The sequence below is a fragment of the Gastrolobium bilobum genome, unplaced genomic scaffold (assembly GCF_033153095.1).
Source record: "Gastrolobium bilobum isolate Gb01-03AN ecotype WA unplaced genomic scaffold, APGP_CSIRO_Gbil_v1 utg20650, whole genome shotgun sequence".
Lineage (NCBI taxonomy): Eukaryota > Viridiplantae > Streptophyta > Magnoliopsida > Fabales > Fabaceae > Gastrolobium > Gastrolobium bilobum.
This window is the reverse complement of record NW_026898880.1, coordinates 14,518-36,504: the sequence shown is the minus strand read 5'-3', so window position 1 is coordinate 36,504 and position 21,987 is coordinate 14,518. Positions and strand designations below refer to the sequence as shown.

General features: G+C 37.4%; 3 protein-coding genes and 1 pseudogene across 3 annotated transcripts; 2 read left to right on the top strand and 2 right to left on the bottom strand.

Annotated features, from left to right (window-relative positions):
• The first annotated feature begins 448 nt into the window (after positions 1-448).
• LOC133285019 (probable long-chain-alcohol O-fatty-acyltransferase 5) lies at positions 449-1,523 on the top strand (annotated as a pseudogene).
• An 805-nt stretch (positions 1,524-2,328) lies between these two features.
• Positions 2,329-5,169, bottom strand: LOC133285022 (V-type proton ATPase subunit e1-like). The gene is made up of 4 exons (XM_061482168.1): positions 5,134-5,169; positions 4,851-4,986; positions 3,636-3,683; positions 2,329-2,736 (listed from the first exon to the last, which is right to left on the bottom strand). Exons 2-4 carry the CDS (start codon positions 4,946-4,948, stop codon positions 2,670-2,672), a joined length of 213 nt encoding a protein of 70 aa, XP_061338152.1. The 5' UTR covers positions 4,949-4,986; positions 5,134-5,169; the 3' UTR covers positions 2,329-2,669.
• Positions 5,170-14,579: 9,410 nt separating this feature from the next.
• LOC133285018 (uncharacterized) lies at positions 14,580-15,350 on the bottom strand. The gene has a single exon (XM_061482166.1). It carries the CDS (start codon positions 15,348-15,350, stop codon positions 14,580-14,582), a length of 771 nt encoding a protein of 256 aa, XP_061338150.1.
• A 2,921-nt stretch (positions 15,351-18,271) lies between these two features.
• On the top strand, positions 18,272-21,921 carry LOC133285016 (cell division protein FtsZ homolog 1, chloroplastic-like). The gene is made up of 6 exons (XM_061482163.1): positions 18,272-18,614; positions 18,881-18,980; positions 19,114-19,343; positions 19,616-19,783; positions 20,420-20,653; positions 21,503-21,921. The coding sequence occupies exons 1-6, from the start codon at positions 18,360-18,362 to the stop codon at positions 21,770-21,772; spliced, it is 1,257 nt and encodes a 418-aa protein (XP_061338147.1). The 5' UTR covers positions 18,272-18,359; the 3' UTR covers positions 21,773-21,921.
• Positions 21,922-21,987: the final 66 nt, after the last annotated feature.

Sequence of the window (21,987 nt, the reverse complement as noted above, 5' to 3'; positions counted from 1 at the left end):
GGTTTCTGCGGTTTGAATCGGTTGATGAACACCCCTAACATAAGTTATGTCATTTTAAGAGAGAAATAGATACAAAAAACAAAAATCATGAGAGAGAGAAAGTGAGTGTTTTTTTTTAATTTAAAATTTAAATAAAAAAATTTATTCTGTATTTATCTCTTAAAATGACATAACTTTATGTTATTTAAAATATGACAAACACTTTTTCTTTATTTTTAAAATAAGTAATCAAATATATAGACTAAAGTAATTGGATGTCTATTTACCAAAAAAAAAAAAGTAATTGGATGTCACCTCACCACCGTTGATATCAATACAAAAAGCAAAAAGTAAAAAGTATTGTAGGGTTGCTATTGCTAGTTGGATTCTTTGTCAACAAAACTTTTTCAGATTAGAATCATAAAAGTGGCTGAACAAGAGGGAGAAGGGCTAGGTATAGAAGAAGAGCATGTTAAGCTCAAAATGTATGGAATTGGAAGTAGAAATTAAGAGCTTAATGAAGGCATGGCTTTCAGTGATAGCCTCTCTATGTTACTGTTATTTCATATCAACAAACATACCTAAAGGCATATTCAGGTTTCTATCCATATCCCCTGTTTTGTACCTCTTCACTATCCTACCTCTTTCAACTCTCCACTGTTCTTCCAACAGGTGTCACTGCCTTCTTCATCACTTGGCTCACCAACTTCAAGCTCCTTCTATTCACCTTTGATTTGGGCCCTCTTTCATCTAACCCACCAAAATCCCTTCTCATTTTCCTCTCCTTTGCTTCCCTCCCAATCATAATCACCCAAAAAAAAACATACCCTTCTTACCAAAACCCCTCAAATTTGCATCTTTTTCTTCCAATTAAGGCCTTCCCTTTTGTTCTTTTACTAATTGCCCTAATTCACCACAAACAAAAGCTGCACCCCACAGTTCTTTTGGGTGTTCACTGTAGCCTGTTATATCTAATGGTGGATGTTGTTTTGGGACTCATCAACATTGTGGTCAATGCTTTACTTGGGATTGAGCTTGAATTGCCGTCTGATGAACCTTATTTTTCAACTTCATTGGGTGATTTCTGGGGAAGAAGGTGGAACCTTATGGTAACATATCTTCTGCGACACACTGTATACATTCCCGTGAGATCAATGCTGTCGAAGACCTTATTGGGCCCCCATTGGGCTTCATTGGCTGGAGTCATTGCTTCTTTCTTAGTGTCTGGGCTTATGCACGAGTTGATATTCTATTACGTCACATGTGCCTCTCCCACGTGGGAGGTAACGTGCTTCTTTGTGCTTCGTGGGGCGTGCGTGGTTATAGAGTTTGGTGTCATGAAGTGGTTGGGCCCAAAGTGGAGACTCCATTGGGCTGTGTCTGGACCCATCACGGTGGCTTTTGTCATGGTCACTGCTGCATGGTTCTTCTTTCCACCGCTGTTGCGTGATGGCGTGGATGAGAGATCCATCGAGGAGTTAACCAATTTAGTTGATTGTATAGTGGAAAAATTTTACAAAGGTTCAAGTCTTTTAAGACTGTAGTTTTATGCTATAATACATTGATACTTCAAAAAATTTGACGTGTTGCCGAAACTCAAAAAAAAGTTCAAAAATTACATTACGTAATATTTTTAGTTCCAATTATAATATTTATTGTATTACGATTATCATTTTATTGAGTTTAATATAAATATTTGTGTTATCTTATGTTTCTTTGCAAAATTAATGGGTATTATAAGTTTAACTTTATTTTTTGGTTAAATTATTGAATATTAAATATAATATATACTACATAAATTAAAAATATTATTTAATATCAAAATGTGTACTAACATGTCAATATTTAAAAAAAAAATTAGAATTAATGTGTTAAAGTGTAGTGATGTGTTTTGTGTCCATATCGATATCGGTGCAACATAGATTTTATGTAACAAAAATAAGCTTTTCTGTGTTTACTTCTTATTCATGTAATCACGCTTCAAAATTAAAAAAGTAAATAGTACTTAGAAAATAAATATTTAATAATTTGAAATTTTAAAAAATATTTAATTATTTGCTTTTAAAGTCAGGTTATTTGTATCTAGCTAGCTCGATAGCATTTTGTGGCGATCATATGATATATGCTGCATATTACCAACTAACCTTATTTCAATCCCAACTTACGTGCTTTTAAGGCACACAATTATATAGATTTTATGCATAAATTTTAAAATATTTAAGAAAACGACCTATTATTATATTGTCATTATGATCTCATGCATTATTGCACATACCACTGCTGTCACCCTTAGGGAAAAGAAGAATGTCACCCGCCATCAGTTATTTTCTACAGAATTGTACATAAGAAGTCCGAGAGTTGCATGAACGATTTCCCCCTCTCATCAGTTATTTTCTTTATATAGTGATAAACTCCAAGATATAATTTTCTTACATCAACTTATTTCACCAAAATACATGATACCACTCTACCAACTTCAGAAATGACTAAAAGGTTAAATACAACAATTGCAACATGGTTAATGACAGCCAACAATGGAAAATCCAATTGAAACGTCATATTATCCAATAACAAATACATATAGATCCACCCATAGAAAATAATGGAATCATTGAGAGCCGAAATCAAATTCCCTCCAGCAGCCAACATGTGATTCATATTCTCTAACTTACATCCGTTCAGACAGAAATTTATTCGCCCTCACTCAGAATAGGTACTATGAGCGGTTTCATCTGTGCCAGATATACAATCGCCCACCTGGTAAAACAAATGAAGCACCAAATTAAGCTTAGTGTGGCATCTTATCACCCAAAAAAAAGTCATCTTAATGGCAAACAAAACAGGACATAGCTATTCACAAGTTAGAGTTACTATTGGACCAAAAGAAAAAGTACTCATAAATTAATGAACAAAAGTTTATTGACAAAAAAAATATTGAAGATTTTGGAATAAACTATCCCAAAAAAATCACTAATTCAACTAAACAATGTGTTGTTACATTACATCTAAAGGCCAATTTCCTCCCTCCCTTATCTATACTGGACATACTGTCAGATAGCATTTATTCTGTGATGAGGAAGTCAACATCCTCTCTACAAGTGTTCACTGAATTTTATTACATTTCCATTTAATAACATCACGACAACTACATTAGAGTGAATTTACACATCCAGCAAAAGCCAAAGTTTCCCATCACATATTCTTTAGTCTCCTTGTGAAATAAGGCGGCAATATGCCCCACTTTATAAACGAAAGTAAAGCAACAAGGCTTATATTGCCTAAACATATCCCAATTTTACGAAGTTCATCTATTCCTCTTCAATCACTTTTACTTAGTGCTGCTACACAGGACACAAAATTTGACTAAAAAACATTCAAAATTCATGTGGCAGTATCATGGCCATAGATAGCAAAAGGACAGGTATGGAAACAAACAGCCTCAACAGAATTGGTTATAGATACATTCAGCCTAAGAAGTTATTCATTTGGGGGGAGGGGGGAAGAAAAGAAAGATGTTTCTTTTAGTGTATTCCTTTTCCAATTGATCCAATACCTTGCCAGAGAAATAAGCGCACATACACAACGTATGCATGTTCCAATTACTATTCTAACTTTATGCAAACTAAAAGAAGAATGTAAATCAAATATGCACTTACATCATCCAGCAGCATATTGTTGCAGTAAGAACCAAAGTTAGGTGAAATCTGTAACAGAATAATAAGATATTAGTTCATACACAGAAAGGTAAGAGAGGAAATTTTAATTTAAAAAATAAAAATAAAGAGAGAGGAGACACAACAAATATTTAAGGGAGTCATTATCAAGAATAATTAAATCTCTTTCTTCTTCCGATCAACTTATATCATTTTAGAAATCCACTTCAGTACTAAATAAATATAAATGTCAGGTTGTAAAATACAGCAAGATGTTGTCATAAACTATTCATAACGAAATCAGCTATTAAATAGAGCAGCATATTCACAAAGATGTTGACAATATCTGAATCATGTAAATGCAGGTATTCGTAAGGCTTATTAGAAAAAAAAAAACATCATAATTCCTTCAATGATACAATAAGATAAAGCCACAAACCTGGAGGCACTGATCCTATATAGTTTTTAACCGATTTAGATTCGAATAAACATTAGAAAGTTGGCATCCAGAAACATCTTTCTAAAAAAATGCACATTTTTCCCTACCTATCAGTTAAGCCAGATTATGAATTTATTTATTTTCATTTTCTGTAAGATATTCCAAAGTATATTTTGAAAATGGGAATTCTTCTCTGAAATGTTAAGCTTGCAGAGTTATCTTATTATCAAGATGTTCGGCTCTATTTGTCCTAGGTTTGATAATGGAAATCCATAAATTTGAACTAAATGAAGTAAGAAACCATAGAAAACCCATTATGAGATTGTCCAGCCATACCCTAAAACAAAAAAAGCACAACCTAATGCTATAAAGCTCCCGATATGCACCCGGGCGGAAAAGGCAGACACATTATGTGAGTCTTTATCCAAAAATCCCGTGACAACAACACTAATCGTTGTGCCAAGGCTCCTTAAAGCCATAACAATAACATAACCAAATTTAAGATTTGTAAAGTTGAGAAGCCCATAACAACATCCTATTGAATGTTTCCACGCCTATATTAAACCCGAAGGGGAAAATAAAACACAATTTATACCAATTCACCAAACACCAATTATTTGGTTACTTCACTGAAACTACCCAAAAAAAAGTTGTAGTGTACTCCAATTTTGTGCATGATACCCTAATTCAAGCATCCGAATCAAGACATTAAGAACGGGTACAAGACAACAATTCCGACAATGATGCAGAAAGAAATGAGGTTTATAGAAGAAGCTTACAGATTAGCAGAAGGTCCTCTGTTGCAGCAAATTCTGGTACAAAGGCACGCAATAATTCCAATCACTGCGAAAATTAGCGTCGTTACCAAGAAACCCATATTGGTCGTACCAGATCCTGATCAGAGAAAATGGATTCCTGCGATGATGGTCGTGATTTCAGATTCGGCAAGGAAGAAAGCAAATGGTGTGAACAAAAAATTGAAAACGGACCCCTAATATAGGATGTTTGGTTGCCGAGAAAGTGTGGGAAAATGCAAGTGAAAACACAACGATAGGAGATTACCTCTGTGCTATGTAATTCGGCGTCGTATCAGAGATCTCCAGCTGCTATGGGTTTCAATTTGATGAGCTCGCATTCACTCAATACCAACTACACGGGCCCAAACACTCCCTCCTCCTTTCTTGGGCCTACTTATTTTATTTTTTATTATTATAAAGTATAATTATTTTTAATCTAATATTACTTTTATGGAAAATATTTTATAATTTTCGAGGAAAATACAATAAGAAAAGTGACTTGGCTTCTTGAAGTTAAATTATCTTAGCTTAGCTAGAGGCATTTGTAAGGATTTTGCAAACCTTCTTCAATATTTACCATGGGAAAAATACTTTCACAGTTAGGTCTCTTCTGAAGTCAGAGAGAAAGATCTAGAAAATTATTAAAAGAACAATGAGAATTTTTATTCAACAATCGATAACTGAGGTTACATTTCTGTTTTTATGCAAACACACCCTTGACTACTATTTCATGCCACATCTCCCTACAAATGTCATATTCCCCTATCATCTATTTGTTACAATATCTTCCTAACAGTAATAATCCCTAAGCTTTGAAGAAGAGATTCTTTCTCTACTAGTTCTTCTTACTGATGGTTCTCCTCCTCTAACATTCACCTTCTTTTGAATGAGATGGAGAACAAGATGAATCAATGGGTAGCTCAAGGAGATAATTCAACACAACTCTGATGTTAGGAAGCCGAAATATGCAAAGTTTCAAAATGATGGAAGGAGAATAGGAGAAAGAGCCCTATCATAAAGAAAAGTTTTAGATTCTACCTTGTGGTACACTTTCTTCATCCTCCCACAAGAAGACTTTTTTTCTTTGATATTGTGTGAGTATGGAAGTTTAAGAGGCTCATTTAGTAGAATATTCCTAAATTTGGAAGAATAACAATGAACATAAGTACAAAGAAGAGAATAGGATAGAGAATTTTTGGATTTTCTCAACAAAAAGTATCGTGGAAAATTGAAGTGTGAAAGAGTAAATGTGATTGGTTTGAATATTTTTGGCCCTAAGGCCAACCCCATCCTAACCTTTTAAATGAGAAGGCCTCGAGGGTTTAGGGCTGAATAACCCCATTGTATTGAGGGCCAAAATTTAATAGGGCTTTATATGGGACTTAATAGGCTGGCCCTAAGGCTAAAGCCTTTCTTAAAAGCTTTAGTCTCACGCACTTTTTTATGCATTGCATGAGACAAAATTATCTCATGTAACATAATAAACATATTCCTTTTATGTTGTGTTAGATAAAATGTCTACGCAACACAATGATGAATCGAAAAAATATTATTTATGTCTACACATTTAGCAGAGGGGGTTCAAAAGAATATAAACAACATTTCTTTAAAACATTTTTTTAAAGAAAATTTTAAATGCATTAAAAACAAAAGAATATAAACAAGAAAAGAAAAGAAAACTTCAACTTAACATAAAATGACTCATCATAAGCAATAATGCATAAAATTAATAATACAACAACAAAGTTGAAACCATATCCTAATAGGTTCGGCCAGAGCCTGACTCAACCAGGCATACAATAATTTTAATAAAAATTATATGGTTTGGTTCAGTAACTTGTGAAAGACAATGAAAGCTAAAGGCTTTAATGCAATTTCACCAGTTAGATTGTAGGAACAACAGTTCCAACTTATCAATATAAACAAAACCAACAACAGATCTATCAAATTTAAGTAATACAATTAAGAAAGAAACCTGAGATGAGGAAAGAATAAAGTGCCTATTGATAGCAATGCAAAGTCTTTCATCTTCCATAACACTCTCTGTTGTCATTAAAGCAGATTTTGGAACTCTGAGAATAGTTTTCCCCCCTCCTAAGGTCTCTCACCGCACCTATACCTCTACCGCAACATTCTCCAAATAATCCAGGGAAAAGGGTAATATTTGTTAACAAAAACAAGTCAAATGCATCATTATTTAGATTATTATCATTAGCTTCGATTAATTAACCCATAAAACACATGTAATGGGCAAGAGGGAAAAAATGTTCCCCCTGTTAATTTTATATCAACACGAAGAAATTCATTCAGTGATGAAATTGTTGGTGTAATAAAGAAGATAAATTTAATGCAAACTTTAATTGGGTATGATGAATATGCATGATGGTCAGGAAATATAGGAAAGACGAGTGAGTACCCGCCAGAGTAAGGAAAATGAGAGACACAAAGAGAAGAACCCAAAAAGGAGAAAGAGTGTTGATGTTGATTAGTGCTTGTTAAGTTTGATATTTCAAGTTGTGTTACCCAAGCAAAATGCCCCCCAATTATCCCCTCTGTAAATAAATGAATATGCAAGTTACCGTATTCACTTGCAGTTAGTGGCAATAGTGTAGGTCCGCCACTGATGAAACATACAAAAAAAGTGGGTAGAACCCACTTTTTCCCTTTTTCTCTCTTATACTTAATGGGTCGCACCCATTTTTTGTGTATTGCATGAGACAAATTTTCTCTTGCAATATGAGAAACATATTTCCTTTATGAGACAAAATGTCTCATGCAACACAAAAAAAATGAGTGGGGCCAATTTTTTTCCTTTCTCTCTCTTCTCCTTAATCGGTCTCACCCATCTTTTTGTGTTGCATGAGACAATGTCTACTGCAATACACAAAAAGTGGGTGAAACTCGTTTTTTTCTTTTTCTCTCTTCTCCTTAGTGAGTATCACTTACTTTTGTGTGTGTTACCTGTGTTAAATTGTCTCATGCATCATGAGAAACATAGTTCCCTATTACTTTTATGGGAAATATTTTATAATCTTCGGGGAACACAAAACACAAGAAGAAGAGTGACTTGGCTTCCTAGATATTTAAATTATCACAGCTTAATTGGAGGCACTTGTAAGGATTCTGCAAACCTTCATCAGTATTTACTGATATCGAATTTTTAATTTATGTAAAGTAACATTCCAGTCCGCTTCAACCTTGCCTTTCAAAGTGGCAGCCACAATAAGAATAACAACGAGCCGTCCTTCATATTCCTCTGAAAATTTCCCCCTAACTACTTTATTATATCAGATGAGACGTTACAAATGCTTGCTTCTTTTTGAAAAATAGTCCAAACTTCTTCATCGGTTAAGATTGATAATAGAATCTTTTGTTCATAATCTCTCAAACTACAAACTTTTACAAAGAGTGTGGTAATGAGAAACTTACAGCCTTAGTGATCTTTACCTGGGGGAATTCCCATGGCTCCAAAATCAAACTTCTTCTAAACATCATCCAAAATAAGAAGAATCTTTTTTCTTGAGCTAATCTCATGCGCAAGTGTTAGACTTTCTCCCCTTCTTCTTTTTTGGGAAATTTAAATGATAGCACACTTGCAAATTTATCTTGGATCCTTCCCATATATACAGTGCTAAACACAAGCACAAAAAGAAGTTTGTCAAAAAGATGCTATGACTCTGCTTTCTTCGCAACTTGCATCGCCAATGTGATTTTCCCATAACCCCTATCCCTTATAATCAGGTAACCTCATCATCTTTCATTGCCTCCATAAGTTGTTTATAAACAGATTGTCTACTGTCAAACTCCAAACATTACTCTAAAGGAAAATGTTGCATTGCCGAGGAAAGTGTAGTAAAACTTTCAAGTTGTATATACTTACTACCTTTTTTAATACATTTTTCAATGTCCACTTTTTTCTGTTCTAACGTCTTGCCATGGTGGTATCGCCAAAACCAATTAGAACAATGCCCAAAACACCACATCTTGTTTGTCCATGCTTCTATAAGTAACTCATCCCCATTGTTTGTCTCTATCTTAGCTTATTTCAACAACTCATCCAAAACTTCAGCATTCTTCATTGCTTGTTTTGTGGCATGTTTAGCACGATTTTTCACGTTATTTCTTGCGATGATCAAGTTGTCTTTCTCTTTTCTAAGGTTTTCAACAACATTGTTTAAGCAGCAAGGATACCTTAATTCATTTATTGCTCTCCACACCAAATCTTTTCCAAAGTCAAATGCAGGGAAGGTAAGAGTAAAAACACTTCAATTTCCTCCACCAATTGCAAGTTATTTCACCTAAACAGAACAACAATGTTCAATTATACAAAGGGAAAAGTCTTTATTTTTCAATCACTTACCTCCATATAATTTTTCATCCAAACTCAACCCTAACATCATTAAAAACTGAATTAATTTATCTATTTTACCCTTTTTAAAAAAAGAAAACAAATTGGTGATAAAAAGAAAAAAAGGAAAAAAAAAATAAGAACAAATATATTGAAAACTTACATCACTTATATAAAAGACTAAAAAAATGGATCAAATATATCTAAATCAAATAGAAGAAAATAACCGAGGACAAAAAATATAGAAGAAAAAAAGGTCCAAACAAGTTGAAAACTTATAATGATAACATAAAAAATTAAAAGTACAAAAAATAGAAAAAAATCTAAATCAAAAAATAAGAAAATAGACCGAAGACCAAAAACAAATAGAAAATTTTAAAATCAAATATATCTAAATCACGAAAGAAGAAAATAGATTAAACACAAAAAAAAAGAAAAAAATAGGAATTAAAAATATATATCGAAAACTTACAAAACTAATTTATTTTTCTTCTACTTCCTGTTTGTTGTATTCTCTTTGTCTTATTTTTTCTATCTTTTAATAACGATAGAAAAAAATAAAAGTGAAAAAAATAGAAGAATAAAATAACAAGTATATCTAAATCAAAAAGAAAGAAAAAATTAAGAACAAAAAAGCAAAAAAAAAAGAAATTAAATATGTTGAAAACTTTTAACAATATCATAAAAGACTAAAAGTAAAAATAAAAATAGTCTTAATAAAAAAATAAGACAAAAAAGAAATAGTAAGAAAAAGATATTTTCCGGAAATATGTTTCTTATATTGAATGAAAAAATTATCTTACACAACACATAAAAAGTGAGTGAGACCTATTTTTTCTTTCTCTTTCTTCTCCTTAGTCAGTCCCATCTAATTATTATTTTTGTGTTGCATAAGATGAATTATTTTATACTGCGAAACATATTCCCCTTTATAGAAAGTATGTTTCTTTGTTGCATGAAACAATTCTGCCTTATCCAATACACAAAGATTAGGTATACCCACTTTTATCTTTCTCTCTACTTCTTTATATGTTACATAAGATAAAGAGTAAAGTCTATTTTGGATCCCTAACAAAAAAATACGGTCCTCACTTTAGTTCCTTACAAAAAAATAGTCTCAGGTCCCTATGAAATTCAAAGTGGACCCATTTTAGTCCTTTTAAGGGACTAATGTGAATCTTTTTTGAATTTATGAGAGATCACGATTTCAACTAAATGGATCCACTTTGAATTTTTTAAAGACCTCGGGACTAATTTTTTTTAAGAAGGGACTAAAGTAGAAACCAAATTTTTTTTAGGGACTCAAAGATAACATTCAACATACCCTACTTTTATTTTATTATATGGTTCATCCAAAGTCAACTAGTTTGAGTTTGAGAAAACGGTAATGCTAAAATCAACTTCAATGATCAAATGATGGTAGCTCAGTTGACGCTTGGGAGCTGAGCAGGTGGGGAGAGAGCATGTGTTCGAATCTCCTTAGTCCCACAGTTGGGAGGGGTTTTGTTCTGTCCTTGAGACAGAGATGTCCAGCCCAATAGGATGGTGCGTTTATCTTGGATCTAGTGCCCTCTCCAAGGTATCTATGAATGAGATACCCTTGAGTCAAGCAGATCACTGTGCACAGAATACTATGACGGCGTTAGCCAATGAGGTGTGTGTGTGCGCTCAGTGACAACATAACAGTAAGAGAGAGCGTACCGTACCTTTAGAGTTTACCTTGTATTTATAGAGGTTACCTGTGAGTAGTGTGGATGGGCCTTTGGTGCCTCTGGTGAGGGACCATGCCTGCTTGCTATGCTGTCGTATTAGGATTAGTATCCTTGATGGATATCTATCCCTTGTTAATATCAATTTGTATCTTGGATTGCCCCTTGTTGGGCCTACCACTTAATGAGCCCATTATATGGGTCCATAACAGTTGCCCCTCAGTCCGGTTACCTGGGCGTTCGGGTAGTCGGGGTGAACTTATGTGTTCATTTCTTCAGGTTTTTGCCCTTGAATATATTTGCATTTTTGCAAACTTTGCATGCTCCGCTTATTCTGGAATTTTTTCCACGCGGGGTGTCCCTTGCCCCTTTAGTCGACGGGTTGAGCATCAACCCGGTGAGATATTTTGCGCATCCCACCTTCTGGGCCGGGTATAATCTCGAGTTGTCGGGTTAATGGTCGTGTTGTCCCTTAACTCCAGCCTTTATGTTTATTTTGAGTTCTTGGCTTATTCCATATTCATCACCATTTTCCTTCGTTGCATCCCTTTGCAGGTTGAGCATCTTCCATGTTTCCACTCCGGGTTAGGAATAAGCTTAAGTTGTTTGAATCGCATTGGCGGGTTGCCCTCGAGCGCTATACCTTGACTCGGAGTGTGACTTTATTCCTATTTCATTGGTCGACGGGTTGTGCATGAACCCGTCGAGGCGTTCATGGAGTAACCGGGTAGAAGATGCGCTTTAGTAGTCGTGAGTCGACTATTGAGTTGCCTCAAGCGTCAACGTTTAACCCGGTTAACAGCTGCATGCATATATATCTTGTCTTGTCTATTGGTTTTTGAATTGTACTCATTTCAATTTGCCACGTGGTACAACCCGCATGCTTTAGCGTGCTGCAGTCGTTCTATGCCGTCGTTGCGTTTCGTGCGCATTTATTGCAGCATCGTTTCAGTTGTCTAATCATTGCTTTTTGGTGTGAATTGACATCAATGCCCTTGCCCCTTGGCTTTCTCCGTGCTGTGGTTTCCACGTATGATAATTGCGGTTTCCACCCACGATTGTGGCAGTTATGAATTGGGGAGCGGAAAGACCTAAATAGCCTTGACCTTTTCTATTCACGACCCAGTGGGTAGTTGTCATGGCTATATAAGCTTCTGCTGCCCTTTACGTGCTTTCGTTTCGCTTCTGAGCATTGCGCACCAGGCTCATTCTGCTTGCTTTCGTCTGTTTTCCTTCTGAGTATTGTGCATCATCCTCATTTCGTCTGCTCTTTAGCATTTCAGCCTCAGTTTTTTACCTTCTTTTCAGCAGGTACTTTACACATCTTCACTGTTTTGTTGCTTCTGTTTTACGGTTCTGCATTTGAACATTTGTTTTCAGTATTCATTTGTAAATTTGAAGTTGCATATTTTTCTTCTTCGGTTTTCTGATATTTTTCTAGAATCCGCAAAAAACTTCCATAACTTGCGTTTCTCAGAACATTGTGTTCTTTTGTCGTTTTGGTGGTTATCAGCATGTCCTCCTCTTTATCCTCCCTTCTACTATTTGACATTTTAGCCTTTTTCAGTTTCTTGACCAAATGAGGGGGGAAAAACCCTTCTTCTGCAGCTCTGTGTCTTAAAGGGAAGAGGGAGGAGGATCTTGATTTTTTGAATAAGATTCCCCCTGGTGCTCGTTTCTGGCTTTGGGGGATTCTTAGGATTGAAGAGGAAGAGCAGGAAGCTATGCTCCGAGGTTGCCGTGGTGGTAACTCTCGGAGAGTGTCCGATAAATCGAGTCGAGGATTGGGGCGTCGAGGTAGAGGCTCGTCTTGCCGGGTTAGGGATCATCATATCAAAAATAAGCGTGTGTCACACTCATTTCCCCAACCCAGAGCTAAGCCTTCTAGCCGACCTATCATTCATCCGAGATCTTTGTCTCACACCCAGACTTCGCTGCCTCCTTCTTCCCCAAGGAGTGTCCCATGTTAATCTTGCGTTTATATGAGTTCAAAGCTTGTTAGGCAAGGCTGCGACTCTTTGGCCGAGTCGACGCTGGCTACGTGCCGACATGGAGATAAGCCCGTCTCCGCATTAGTAGGAGCAAATGATCCTATTGCAGTATCAGATTTATCATCATCTAGTGATTCTTCTGATAGCCTTTGTGACTCAGGTATTCTGACTCTTTCCTGATTCCTGCCTTTCCTTGTTTTTAGGTTTTATGGCATCCCCTCCTCCAGAGGTAGTAGAAGAGTCGAGTTCCACCGAGTCGTGTCCCCCACATCCCTCTCCCTCTTTAATAGCCCAGTTTCCCTGGGTTACTCATGAAGTTTTAAATACTATTTCGAAGATGGGTTCGGACGACGTTGCGGCCCTTTCAGTGGGGGAGTTAGAGAATTTTGACATAGCCCCTCCTAAAAAAGATGAACCCGTCTGCTCTAGTGGGAGGTCAGGAGAGCCCCATTTCTTTTTCTTTTTCTGAGATGTCGTGACGCAACTCGGCGTCCGCTTCCCCTTGACGGATTTTCAGATTGATGTTCTGAATTACCTTCAAATAGCTCTCACCCAGCTTCACCCCAATGGTTGGGGTTTTATCAAAGCCTTTGAGCGTTTCTGCTTATATCTTGCTATTCCTGCTTCTGTATGTGTATTCTTTTTCTTTTTTCAAGTGCTTACCCCTCGGACTGGTCGGGAACCGGCCGACCGAAAAAGGTGGGTTACCATTCGAGGTATCCCCAAGCGTAAACTTTTTCAGGTATATACTGATTCTTTTAAAAAATTTAAAGACAAGTTCTTTAAAGTTTCTGCCCATCCCGACAAGAGTGTTTGGTTTGTTGACACCTCTCGTGTCGAGGATGGTGAGGGAAAATTCCCTTTGCACTAGTCTTCTAACCATTATCAACTTCCCCCATCTAGTTACCGTTTCCAAGTTACCGAATTGGGTTCGTCTGATATTGACAGTGCCATTGCTATTGGCACGTACCTTCTGTCGCATAAGCATGCTAGTGTCGCATCTCTTCTGTTCAAGTCCCAGGAGGAACTTTATGCTGAATTAATTATGGATTATTTCCTGCAACCCTATGCCTGCGTATTGGTGGTGTTGCCTTTCATATATTTCTCTTTTGCAGTACCCGACATGGATAACCAACAAATGATCCTCCTAATTGGTTGGTCGCGCTGAACCAAACCAAGACGGGTTCCACCGGGTTGACGAAGAAGAGGAAGGCGGCTGAGTTGTCCCAAGGCAATCTTGGTAAGACCAAGGATTCGTCAACGGGTACTCCAGTCGCAGCCAGTGCCAAAGAAAAGTCGAATGCTGCTGATATTCGTGCTTCACCTGGCGCCCGTCAAACCCTGAAAGCCCCTCCTCCTCCAACACCTGAACTTTTTAAGCATATGGTATGGAGGGGAAAAACAAATAGTACTCTCCGGGATGCAGTGTGCGCCCCCCGAGTCCTTCTACAACTCATCCGCTCTTACCACGGCCCAAGTTAGGGAAGTGGAGGAATTGGAGCATTGTTGTTTGAAGATGGCCGAGTTGGCCAGACCCTTGCTCATTCTTAAGCAAAAGTATCTGCGTTCATTAAGTGATGCATCCACATCCCGGGAGGAGAAGGCTAAGACATATGCTTTTGTTGTTTTTGGACCCTTGGGTTTTGATCACGTATTGACGCAATCATCCATCTCTCACAAATTTCTCCACCGCATCTCGGAGATCCCAGCATTGATCAGTTGTGTGGCCCGACCCATCATGGAAGGCACAATATTTGGAGTTGTCCAAACCTCCTCTGTCAAATATAGGCCGGGGTCGGTCCACCTTCTTCATTTCTGTCATTGCTACTTCCCTCCAGATTTGAGAGCGCGACGCATTCAACGGCGTATACTTGTCATATCTTCCAACCCGATCCCTCATGTCCGGGACTCTAGCGCGTGGGTCTTTTTTCTTATTGTCCACCCGTTCTTTCCCCTTTGGGGCCAGGCTCCTCCTTCTCGGGCTAACTCTTTTGCCCTCTTCAGATTGCGCATTTGCAATCTCCATTTGCTCCAGTTCGAGATATTTCTTCGAACGAGTTCTGAATTCCTCCAACGTCCTCATCGGGTCCTTGTAGACCGACTTGGCTAGCCTAGAAGCACCATCTAAACCAGCCACAATGAGGTGTACGTGGACATTCTCTTGCAACCTGGGGACCTGCAATGCAATGTCTTTGAACCGATTAAGATATTTCTGGAGGGTTTCTCCGGGTTGTTGTCGTATCTTTTCGAGAGCGAACTCGGATTTGGGATGCTTTTTGCTGGTTGCAAAGTTTAAGAGGAATTTTTGTCCGAATTCCTCGAATGAGCCTATGAAATTAGCAGGAAGAGTTGAAAACCACGCCTGTGCTGCCACAGTTAGGGTTATGGCGAATATCCGGGATATGAGGGGTTCGTCAATTCCTCGGATATACATGTCCGTGTCGAAAGCGTCTATATGGACTTGTGGATCTTGACTCCCATCGTACTTTGGCAGACATGCCGAGTCGAAGTCCTCCGGGAAGGGAGCGTTCTGTATTTCACCAGTAAAAGGGTTGTTGTTGCACTGCCCCCTACTGTACTTCCTTTTGTATCAGCCGGGTTCCATCCATCCTCGGATGATCCGAGCATTCTGGTCATGATGAGTCCTATTCCGGTCCTCCTGGCCATTGGCCTGTGCCAGATGGTTTTGAGCATTTTGGCCCTCGGCAGCCCGGTTCCCTGGGTTTGGGTTTGCTGCATTCGTTGGGTTGGGCCTTTCTTGATTTTCCACTTCAAGAACCCTGTTTGGCAGGATTAGGTTTCGAGTTCCTTCTCGGCCATTGGTAGGCTGGCCTTCAGTTTCTGTTGCTCCCGGTCCAGTCAGCTGTGTTAAGCGCTGTTCCAGGTCTCGCATTCCCCTATTACTTTCCTCCCATATCGCCCGAAAGTCCTGCTGCCGTTACAGGTTATTACGAGTTTCCAATTCTGCAATCCGCTCCATAATCGCAGCAAATGCATTGTTAGCCAACCGAGTATCTGGATCGGCTGATTGGGCAATATGCGCAGCAAGATCTCCTGGGTGCTGGGAAGAGTTGTTCCTTATTGGAGCCATAATCGCATCAGCCCCCCTGTCTCGACGCGCTGGAGTAGACGCGGTGTCTGAGACGTCATCCTCAACCTGGACATGGTCATAGTCCACGTTGTTTCCGATCTGGTTCTGAGGCTGATTTACCTCTTCCAAGACCGGATCCAACGGTTGATTCTGGTTCTGGGGTCACTGCTGGCTATTACTCCTTGTATGGATTGCCATCCTTTGTCAGGTTAGTGGGGACTTCCAATTCAATGAAGATGAATTCCCCACAGACAGCGCCAATGTTCTGTCCTTGAGACAGAGATGTCCAGCCCAATAGGCTGGTGCGTTTATCTTGGATCTAGTACCCCTCTCCAAGGTATCTATGAATGAGATACCCTTGAGTCAAGCAGATCACTGTGCACAGAATACTACGACGGCGTTAGCCAATGGGGTGTGTGCGTGCGCACAATGACAACATAACAGTAAGAGAGAGGGCGTACCGTACCTTTAGGGTTTACCTTGTATTTATAAAGGCTACCTGTGGGTAGTGTGGATGGGCCTTTGGTGCCTCTGGTGAGTGCTCAAGCCTGCTTGTTATGTTGTCGTATTAGGATTAGTATCCTTGATGGATATCTATCCCTTGTTAATATCAATCCGTATCTTGGATTGCCCCTTGTTGGGCTACAACTTATTGAGCCCATTATATGGGTCCATAACAAGTTTAAAGCCTTAATCCTGGACCCGTCCCGAATTGGATTAGTTGCGAAGTGATGAACCGATTGAAATATTTTCTAAAATCAACTTCAATGAATAATTTTTATTTATTTTTTAACTAAGTGAATGACTCACTAAAGACACAATTGTAAGTAAGACACGAGCTATTGTAAATACACCTTGAACATCCATACATCTATAAAACCATATTATAAGATTTTTTTTTGTTATAAACATATATTGAACTTAAGCACAGATTGTGTGACCTATGATAGAACGACCAAGTTAAATACATATTTATGCAAATATATCTCAACACCTTGGATTAGATAGTGTAAACTGTGATTCTGTGAGTGAGATTCTAACCAAACTTTTTCCATACATCACTTAGAGCCTCTTTGTTTGGTCTTCTCAAGAAAGTAACTTTTATCTCTTTCTTATTTTAAAAGTATTTTTTACAAAAGTTAAAGCTATTTATATTTTTATAAAAATATTTAGTTTTTTAAAAAAATATTCGACTTATGACTTCTGCTTTTTTTAAAAGTTAAAATTTTTAACTTTTGAAAAAAATAAGTTTTTAACTTTTTTTTTGTGACTTCTGCTTTTTTTAAAAGCAGACATCTAAATGAACTAAAAATGATAAGTGTTTTTTTTCAAGAAAAAATAGTTTTTAAAGGGGGGAAAAGCCTATCCAAACGGGCCGTATTTGAATATTTTATTCGTAAATTCAACATGTAGTTAATTAAAAAGAAAAAAGAAAAAAGAAAAAATGAGAGCGTGATAGGAATTCGAAGAAAAAATGTGGGGTCCGTTTGTTCTTAAAAACAGTTTTTTAATTATCCGAAAGAAAAAAAAAACCTCATAATGCTTATTTTATAAAAAGTTTTAAAAATTATATAATCAAATTTAAAAATGGGATAAGTTATTCTACTTATTATTTTTTCCGCCTACAAATCTAAAAGATCATTAGATCAGAATTTTAATTTACATTTTCTTTCTTTCTCCTCTTTAAATTATTGGAGAATGACATATAAAGATAGACAGAAAAAATAGGAGATAGAATAACTTATCCCTTAAAAATATATCTATGTTATTTTTTTGGGGAATGTTATTGTAACAACCAAGTTGTGTTACTACCAATCAATCTCACCGTTAGATCGATTATGTTGATTCAACGGTTATATTTATTTTCATCTTTGTATGGTCATGATTTCTCAAATTTAATACTTTATATTTATTTTCACCTCTGTATGGTTATGATTTTCCATATTTAATGGTTTCACTTTAAATATGGGGAATCATAACGATACAAAGATAAAAATAAATATAACTGTTGGATTAACATAATCGATCTAGAGGTGAGATTGTTTGGTAGTAACATGGTAGTAACACAACTTCGTCGTTACAATATCCTTCCCCTGTTTTTTTAATATTAAAACAAACTCATTATTTATCCGACGAAATAATTTTAATAAAAAAACAAAACATAACACAGTCGACGTCGCTGGTTTCTTTCCACAACAATGAACGGTTACTTTCCTTTGTCTGGTTCCAAATTTCCAATGCAACCAAGTAAAATCCACTGAAAATTGTAGGGAAGCTTTTCATTCTGCACTAAAACCCTAATAAAAAAATAAAAAAAAACCCCCACTGGCAACACTACTAGCGAAGGGAAAAATGGCCATGCGTCCCCTCACAAACCCAAATGAGTTTATCTCATCCTCTCCTATCTACCACAATGCATTATTGTCTCCCTCACCTTCTGTTTCTCTCAACCTGAGAAAAACAATAAATGCTCCGCAACGCCTCAGTCCTCGTTTGCGGTCGGTGAGATGCTCCTTCTCGTATGAAGATAACGCGAAGATTAAGGTTGTCGGCATCGGTGGTGGTGGCAACAATGCCGTTAATCGCATGATCGGTAGTGGTTTACAGGTGGGTGGCTTCACTTTCCATTCTTTTCTCGATAAAGTTTTGTTTTTTTACCTTGTCCTTCAGATTATAGGTCAACTGGGTATCATGTTTCATACCCGATTTGGAATATCGTTAATGGGTTATTTTCATTTCTTATTTTTTTTTAAAAATAAAATTCTATTGAGTTGTTAAAACTTTTTGTAGTGGCACTGTTCAGTGAGCAACCCTTTGTGTTTTGCTGCAACCAAGTGTATACTAATGTTAAATTCTGCTACATTCTCAATCAGGGTGTAGACTTCTATGCAATAAATACTGATGCTCAAGCACTGTTGCATTCTGCTGCTGAGACACCTATTAAAATTGGAGAACTTCTGACTCGTGGATTAGGTCGGGCACTCTTCCTCGCTTGTGTTTTGACTATGACATGATTTGTTTGTGTTGCTTCACTCCAGTTTCCTTGCTAATTTTGTTGTGAAATTGAGGGGTGACCTTTGATTCAAATTACTTGATAGAGATGCAGGTACTGGTGGGAATCCACTTTTGGGGGAACAAGCTGCGGAGGAATCAAAAGAAGCTATTGCTGATGCTCTTAAAGGATCAGATTTGGTGTTTATAACAGCTGGGATGGGTGGGGGCACAGGTTCTGGTGCTGCTCCGGTTGTGGCCCAAATATCAAAAGAGGCAGGTTACTTGACTGTGGGTGTGGTTACCTATCCCTTCAGCTTTGAAGGACGTAAAAGATCCTTGCAGGTAGGTGTCTATTGGTTCCTTATTTGAGAATATGATTATTGAATTTCTTCTACTCTTACTTAATAAGTAATACTGCTCTCTTTAATTTGTTGCAAAACAAATTGGATTTTTCTTTTCTTTTTTTCTCTTTTCAATTAATACACATTTACAGTTTATTTTATCCTGATTATATGGTTACTTATCTGAAGTTTATTTTATCTAGCAGACAAGAGCCTACGGTTTATCTGAAATTTTAAAAATAACTCTCCAGTTTTCTTTTGAATTTTCTTCAGGCATTTGAAGCCATTGAAAAGCTGCAGAAAAATGTTGATACGCTTATAGTGATTCCGAATGACCGTCTGCTTGACATAGCAGATGAGCAGATGCCTCTTCAGGATGCTTTCCGTCTTGCCGATGATGTTTTACGCCAAGGAGTACAGGGAATTTCAGACATTATAACAGTGAGTTGTTTGGCAAACTATGTATTCATACTTTTTGTCTGGTCACTATAGCACACTTAAAGTTCCTAATGGATCCCACTAGATCGGTAATTAGCAAAGTGAAAAGGTAAACAAATAAGGCTTGAACCATTCTCAACCTCTTTTTCCTCACTACTTTTGAGTGGTCACCCCTTGTTGAGATATATAGTCCCACATTGATTGGATGGGCAACTAATATAGCCTTAATAAGGCTTTGGGCACTCCCACCCCTTAAGCTAGCTTTTGGGGTGGTGATCTCAAGGTTCTTAACATGGTATCAGAGCCTCACTGTCCCCCGCTTTAAAAAGTAGAATTAAAATAAGAATAAAAAGCACAAAAAGGTAAACCAAAAATGGGCCTGTGCAGTTTCCACGCTTCTTGCCTAAAGGGCTCTTGCGTGAGGGGGCGTGTTGAGATATATAGTCCCACATTGATTGGATGGGCAACTAATATAGCCTTAATAAGGCCTTGGGCACTCCCACCCCTTAAGCTAGCTTTTGGGGTGGTGATCTCAAGGTTCTTAACACCCCTCCTCCATAATTGGGCTTGTATTTATGTCAACAGTCTGTTCATGCAATATTTTTTCTAGATCATATGAACTGTTGTGCCTTCTTGCAGATACCTGGACTTGTTAATGTGGATTTTGCGGATGTAAAAGCTGTGATGAAGGACTCTGGTACTGCAATGCTTGGAGTAGGTGTTTCCTCTGGTAAAAATAGAGCAGAAGAAGCAGCAGAACAGGCTACTTTGGCTCCTTTGATTGGATCATCTATTCAGTCAGCTACTGGGGTAGTGTATAATATTACTGGAGGAAAGGACATAACCCTGCAGGAAGTGAATAGGGTGTCTCAGGTATTTTAGGATTTTATCAGCATCTTGCTTAAGGAACATTTTGTTATTCCTTTTACACTTTAATGTCATGAATTTGTTGCGAACATGATATTTTTAGTTTGTAAACTACACCTAGAATGTCGCTGGATTTAGTGTTTATGACTTCAAGTAGAGTGCTGTAAAATTTGAATATGTTGCTATTTTGCATTCATTTTAGTGTTATATGTTGAAAAATCATTAAGTATTTGATACGATACTACCTTTAAGGGCATTCAGGGAAAGCAATTTGGATGAGTCAGCGAATGAGTTGTTAGGTGGGACTAAAAGAAAACGGCTAGGAAGAAATGGAGGGAAAAGCTAAATAAGTAGTGGAGGGCTGGGAGCATGAGAATCATCTTGGATATTGCTTGGACTTGAGACTTGGGAGAGAGTAGAGCCTCTCTAATTGCTCTACACTATCATTTTCTTTTTCAGTTTCAGTTGTAATTTTTTGCCATTACTGTTCTTTCTGTATTGTTGATCTACTTCAATTTCTTTTACTGCTGAGACTAATACCAATAATGCAAGCTTCTGTTTTCATCTAAATACAGACTTTAGTTCTGTTTTCTGTTATTATTGGCTGAGTTCTTATCAGTATTCCTCTAGATTAGATCCAGTCAAGAAGTTTAGCAAACCACCCAACCCCTCCCTGGAAGATAAGAAAAGGATATATGTATACTCTCCCCTCAAGGGTTTGCTTTTCTTTTCTGTTTGTGCTTCATATTAATGATTGGTGGTAAAACTACCTCCATTTATCACTAATTTTGCTTCTACATTTTCTTCCCTTTTTCTTCGTATGTGTCCTGTTCTTAACATGTGTAACTTCTGTAGGTGGTGACTAGTTTGGCTGATCCTTCTGCTAACATAATATTTGGGGCTGTTGTTGATGATCGCTATACTGGGGAGATTCATGTGACTATCATTGCAACGGGCTTCTCGCAGTCATTTCAGAAAAAGTTGCTAACAGATCCAAGGGCTGCAAAGCTGCTTGACAAAGTGACTGAGGGCCAAGCAAGCAAGGCAATGCCCCCTCCCCTCAAGTCCTCTGACTTACCTTCCACAGTTGAATCTAGAGCATCCCCTCGAAAGCTCTTTTTTTAGTTGCTTAGTTCTTTTACCTTTTTTCATTTTTCTAATTATTACTATATTGTAGTCATTCAGCTATGTGATGATTTTGAAGCTTATTTTATTTATTGAGATAGTATTCTCTTGGATGTTATTTCCTCCCGAATATGCTCGGTTATTTTCAAGCTCCCTTTTTTCAAGAAGTTGGGTATTGTCATGACTCATTACTCATTTGGTTTAGTGTAACCAAT

What these genes read in the sequence shown, in the direction of transcription:
- LOC133285022 (XM_061482168.1), bottom strand. Translation starts at nt 4,948, where the DNA reads ATGGGTTTCTTGGTAACGACGCTAATTTTCGCAGTGATTGGAATTATT. An exon ending in AGAGGACCTTCTGCTAATCT is followed by an intron (nt 3,684 to 4,850) that starts GTAAGCTTCTTC and finishes ATTCTGTTACAG; the next exon opens with ATTTCACCTAACTTTGGTTC. An exon ending in ACAATATGCTGCTGGATGAT is followed by an intron (nt 2,737 to 3,635) that starts GTAAGTGCATAT and finishes TTGTTTTACCAG; the next exon opens with GTGGGCGATTGTATATCTGG.
- LOC133285018 (XM_061482166.1), bottom strand. Translation starts at nt 15,350, where the DNA reads ATGTATATCCGAGGAATTGACGAACCCCTCATATCCCGGATATTCGCC.
- LOC133285016 (XM_061482163.1), top strand. Translation starts at nt 18,360, where the DNA reads ATGGCCATGCGTCCCCTCACAAACCCAAATGAGTTTATCTCATCCTCT. An exon ending in GACGTAAAAGATCCTTGCAG is followed by an intron (nt 19,344 to 19,615) that starts GTAGGTGTCTAT and finishes AATTTTCTTCAG; the next exon opens with GCATTTGAAGCCATTGAAAA. An exon ending in AAGTGAATAGGGTGTCTCAG is followed by an intron (nt 20,654 to 21,502) that starts GTATTTTAGGAT and finishes TAACTTCTGTAG; the next exon opens with GTGGTGACTAGTTTGGCTGA.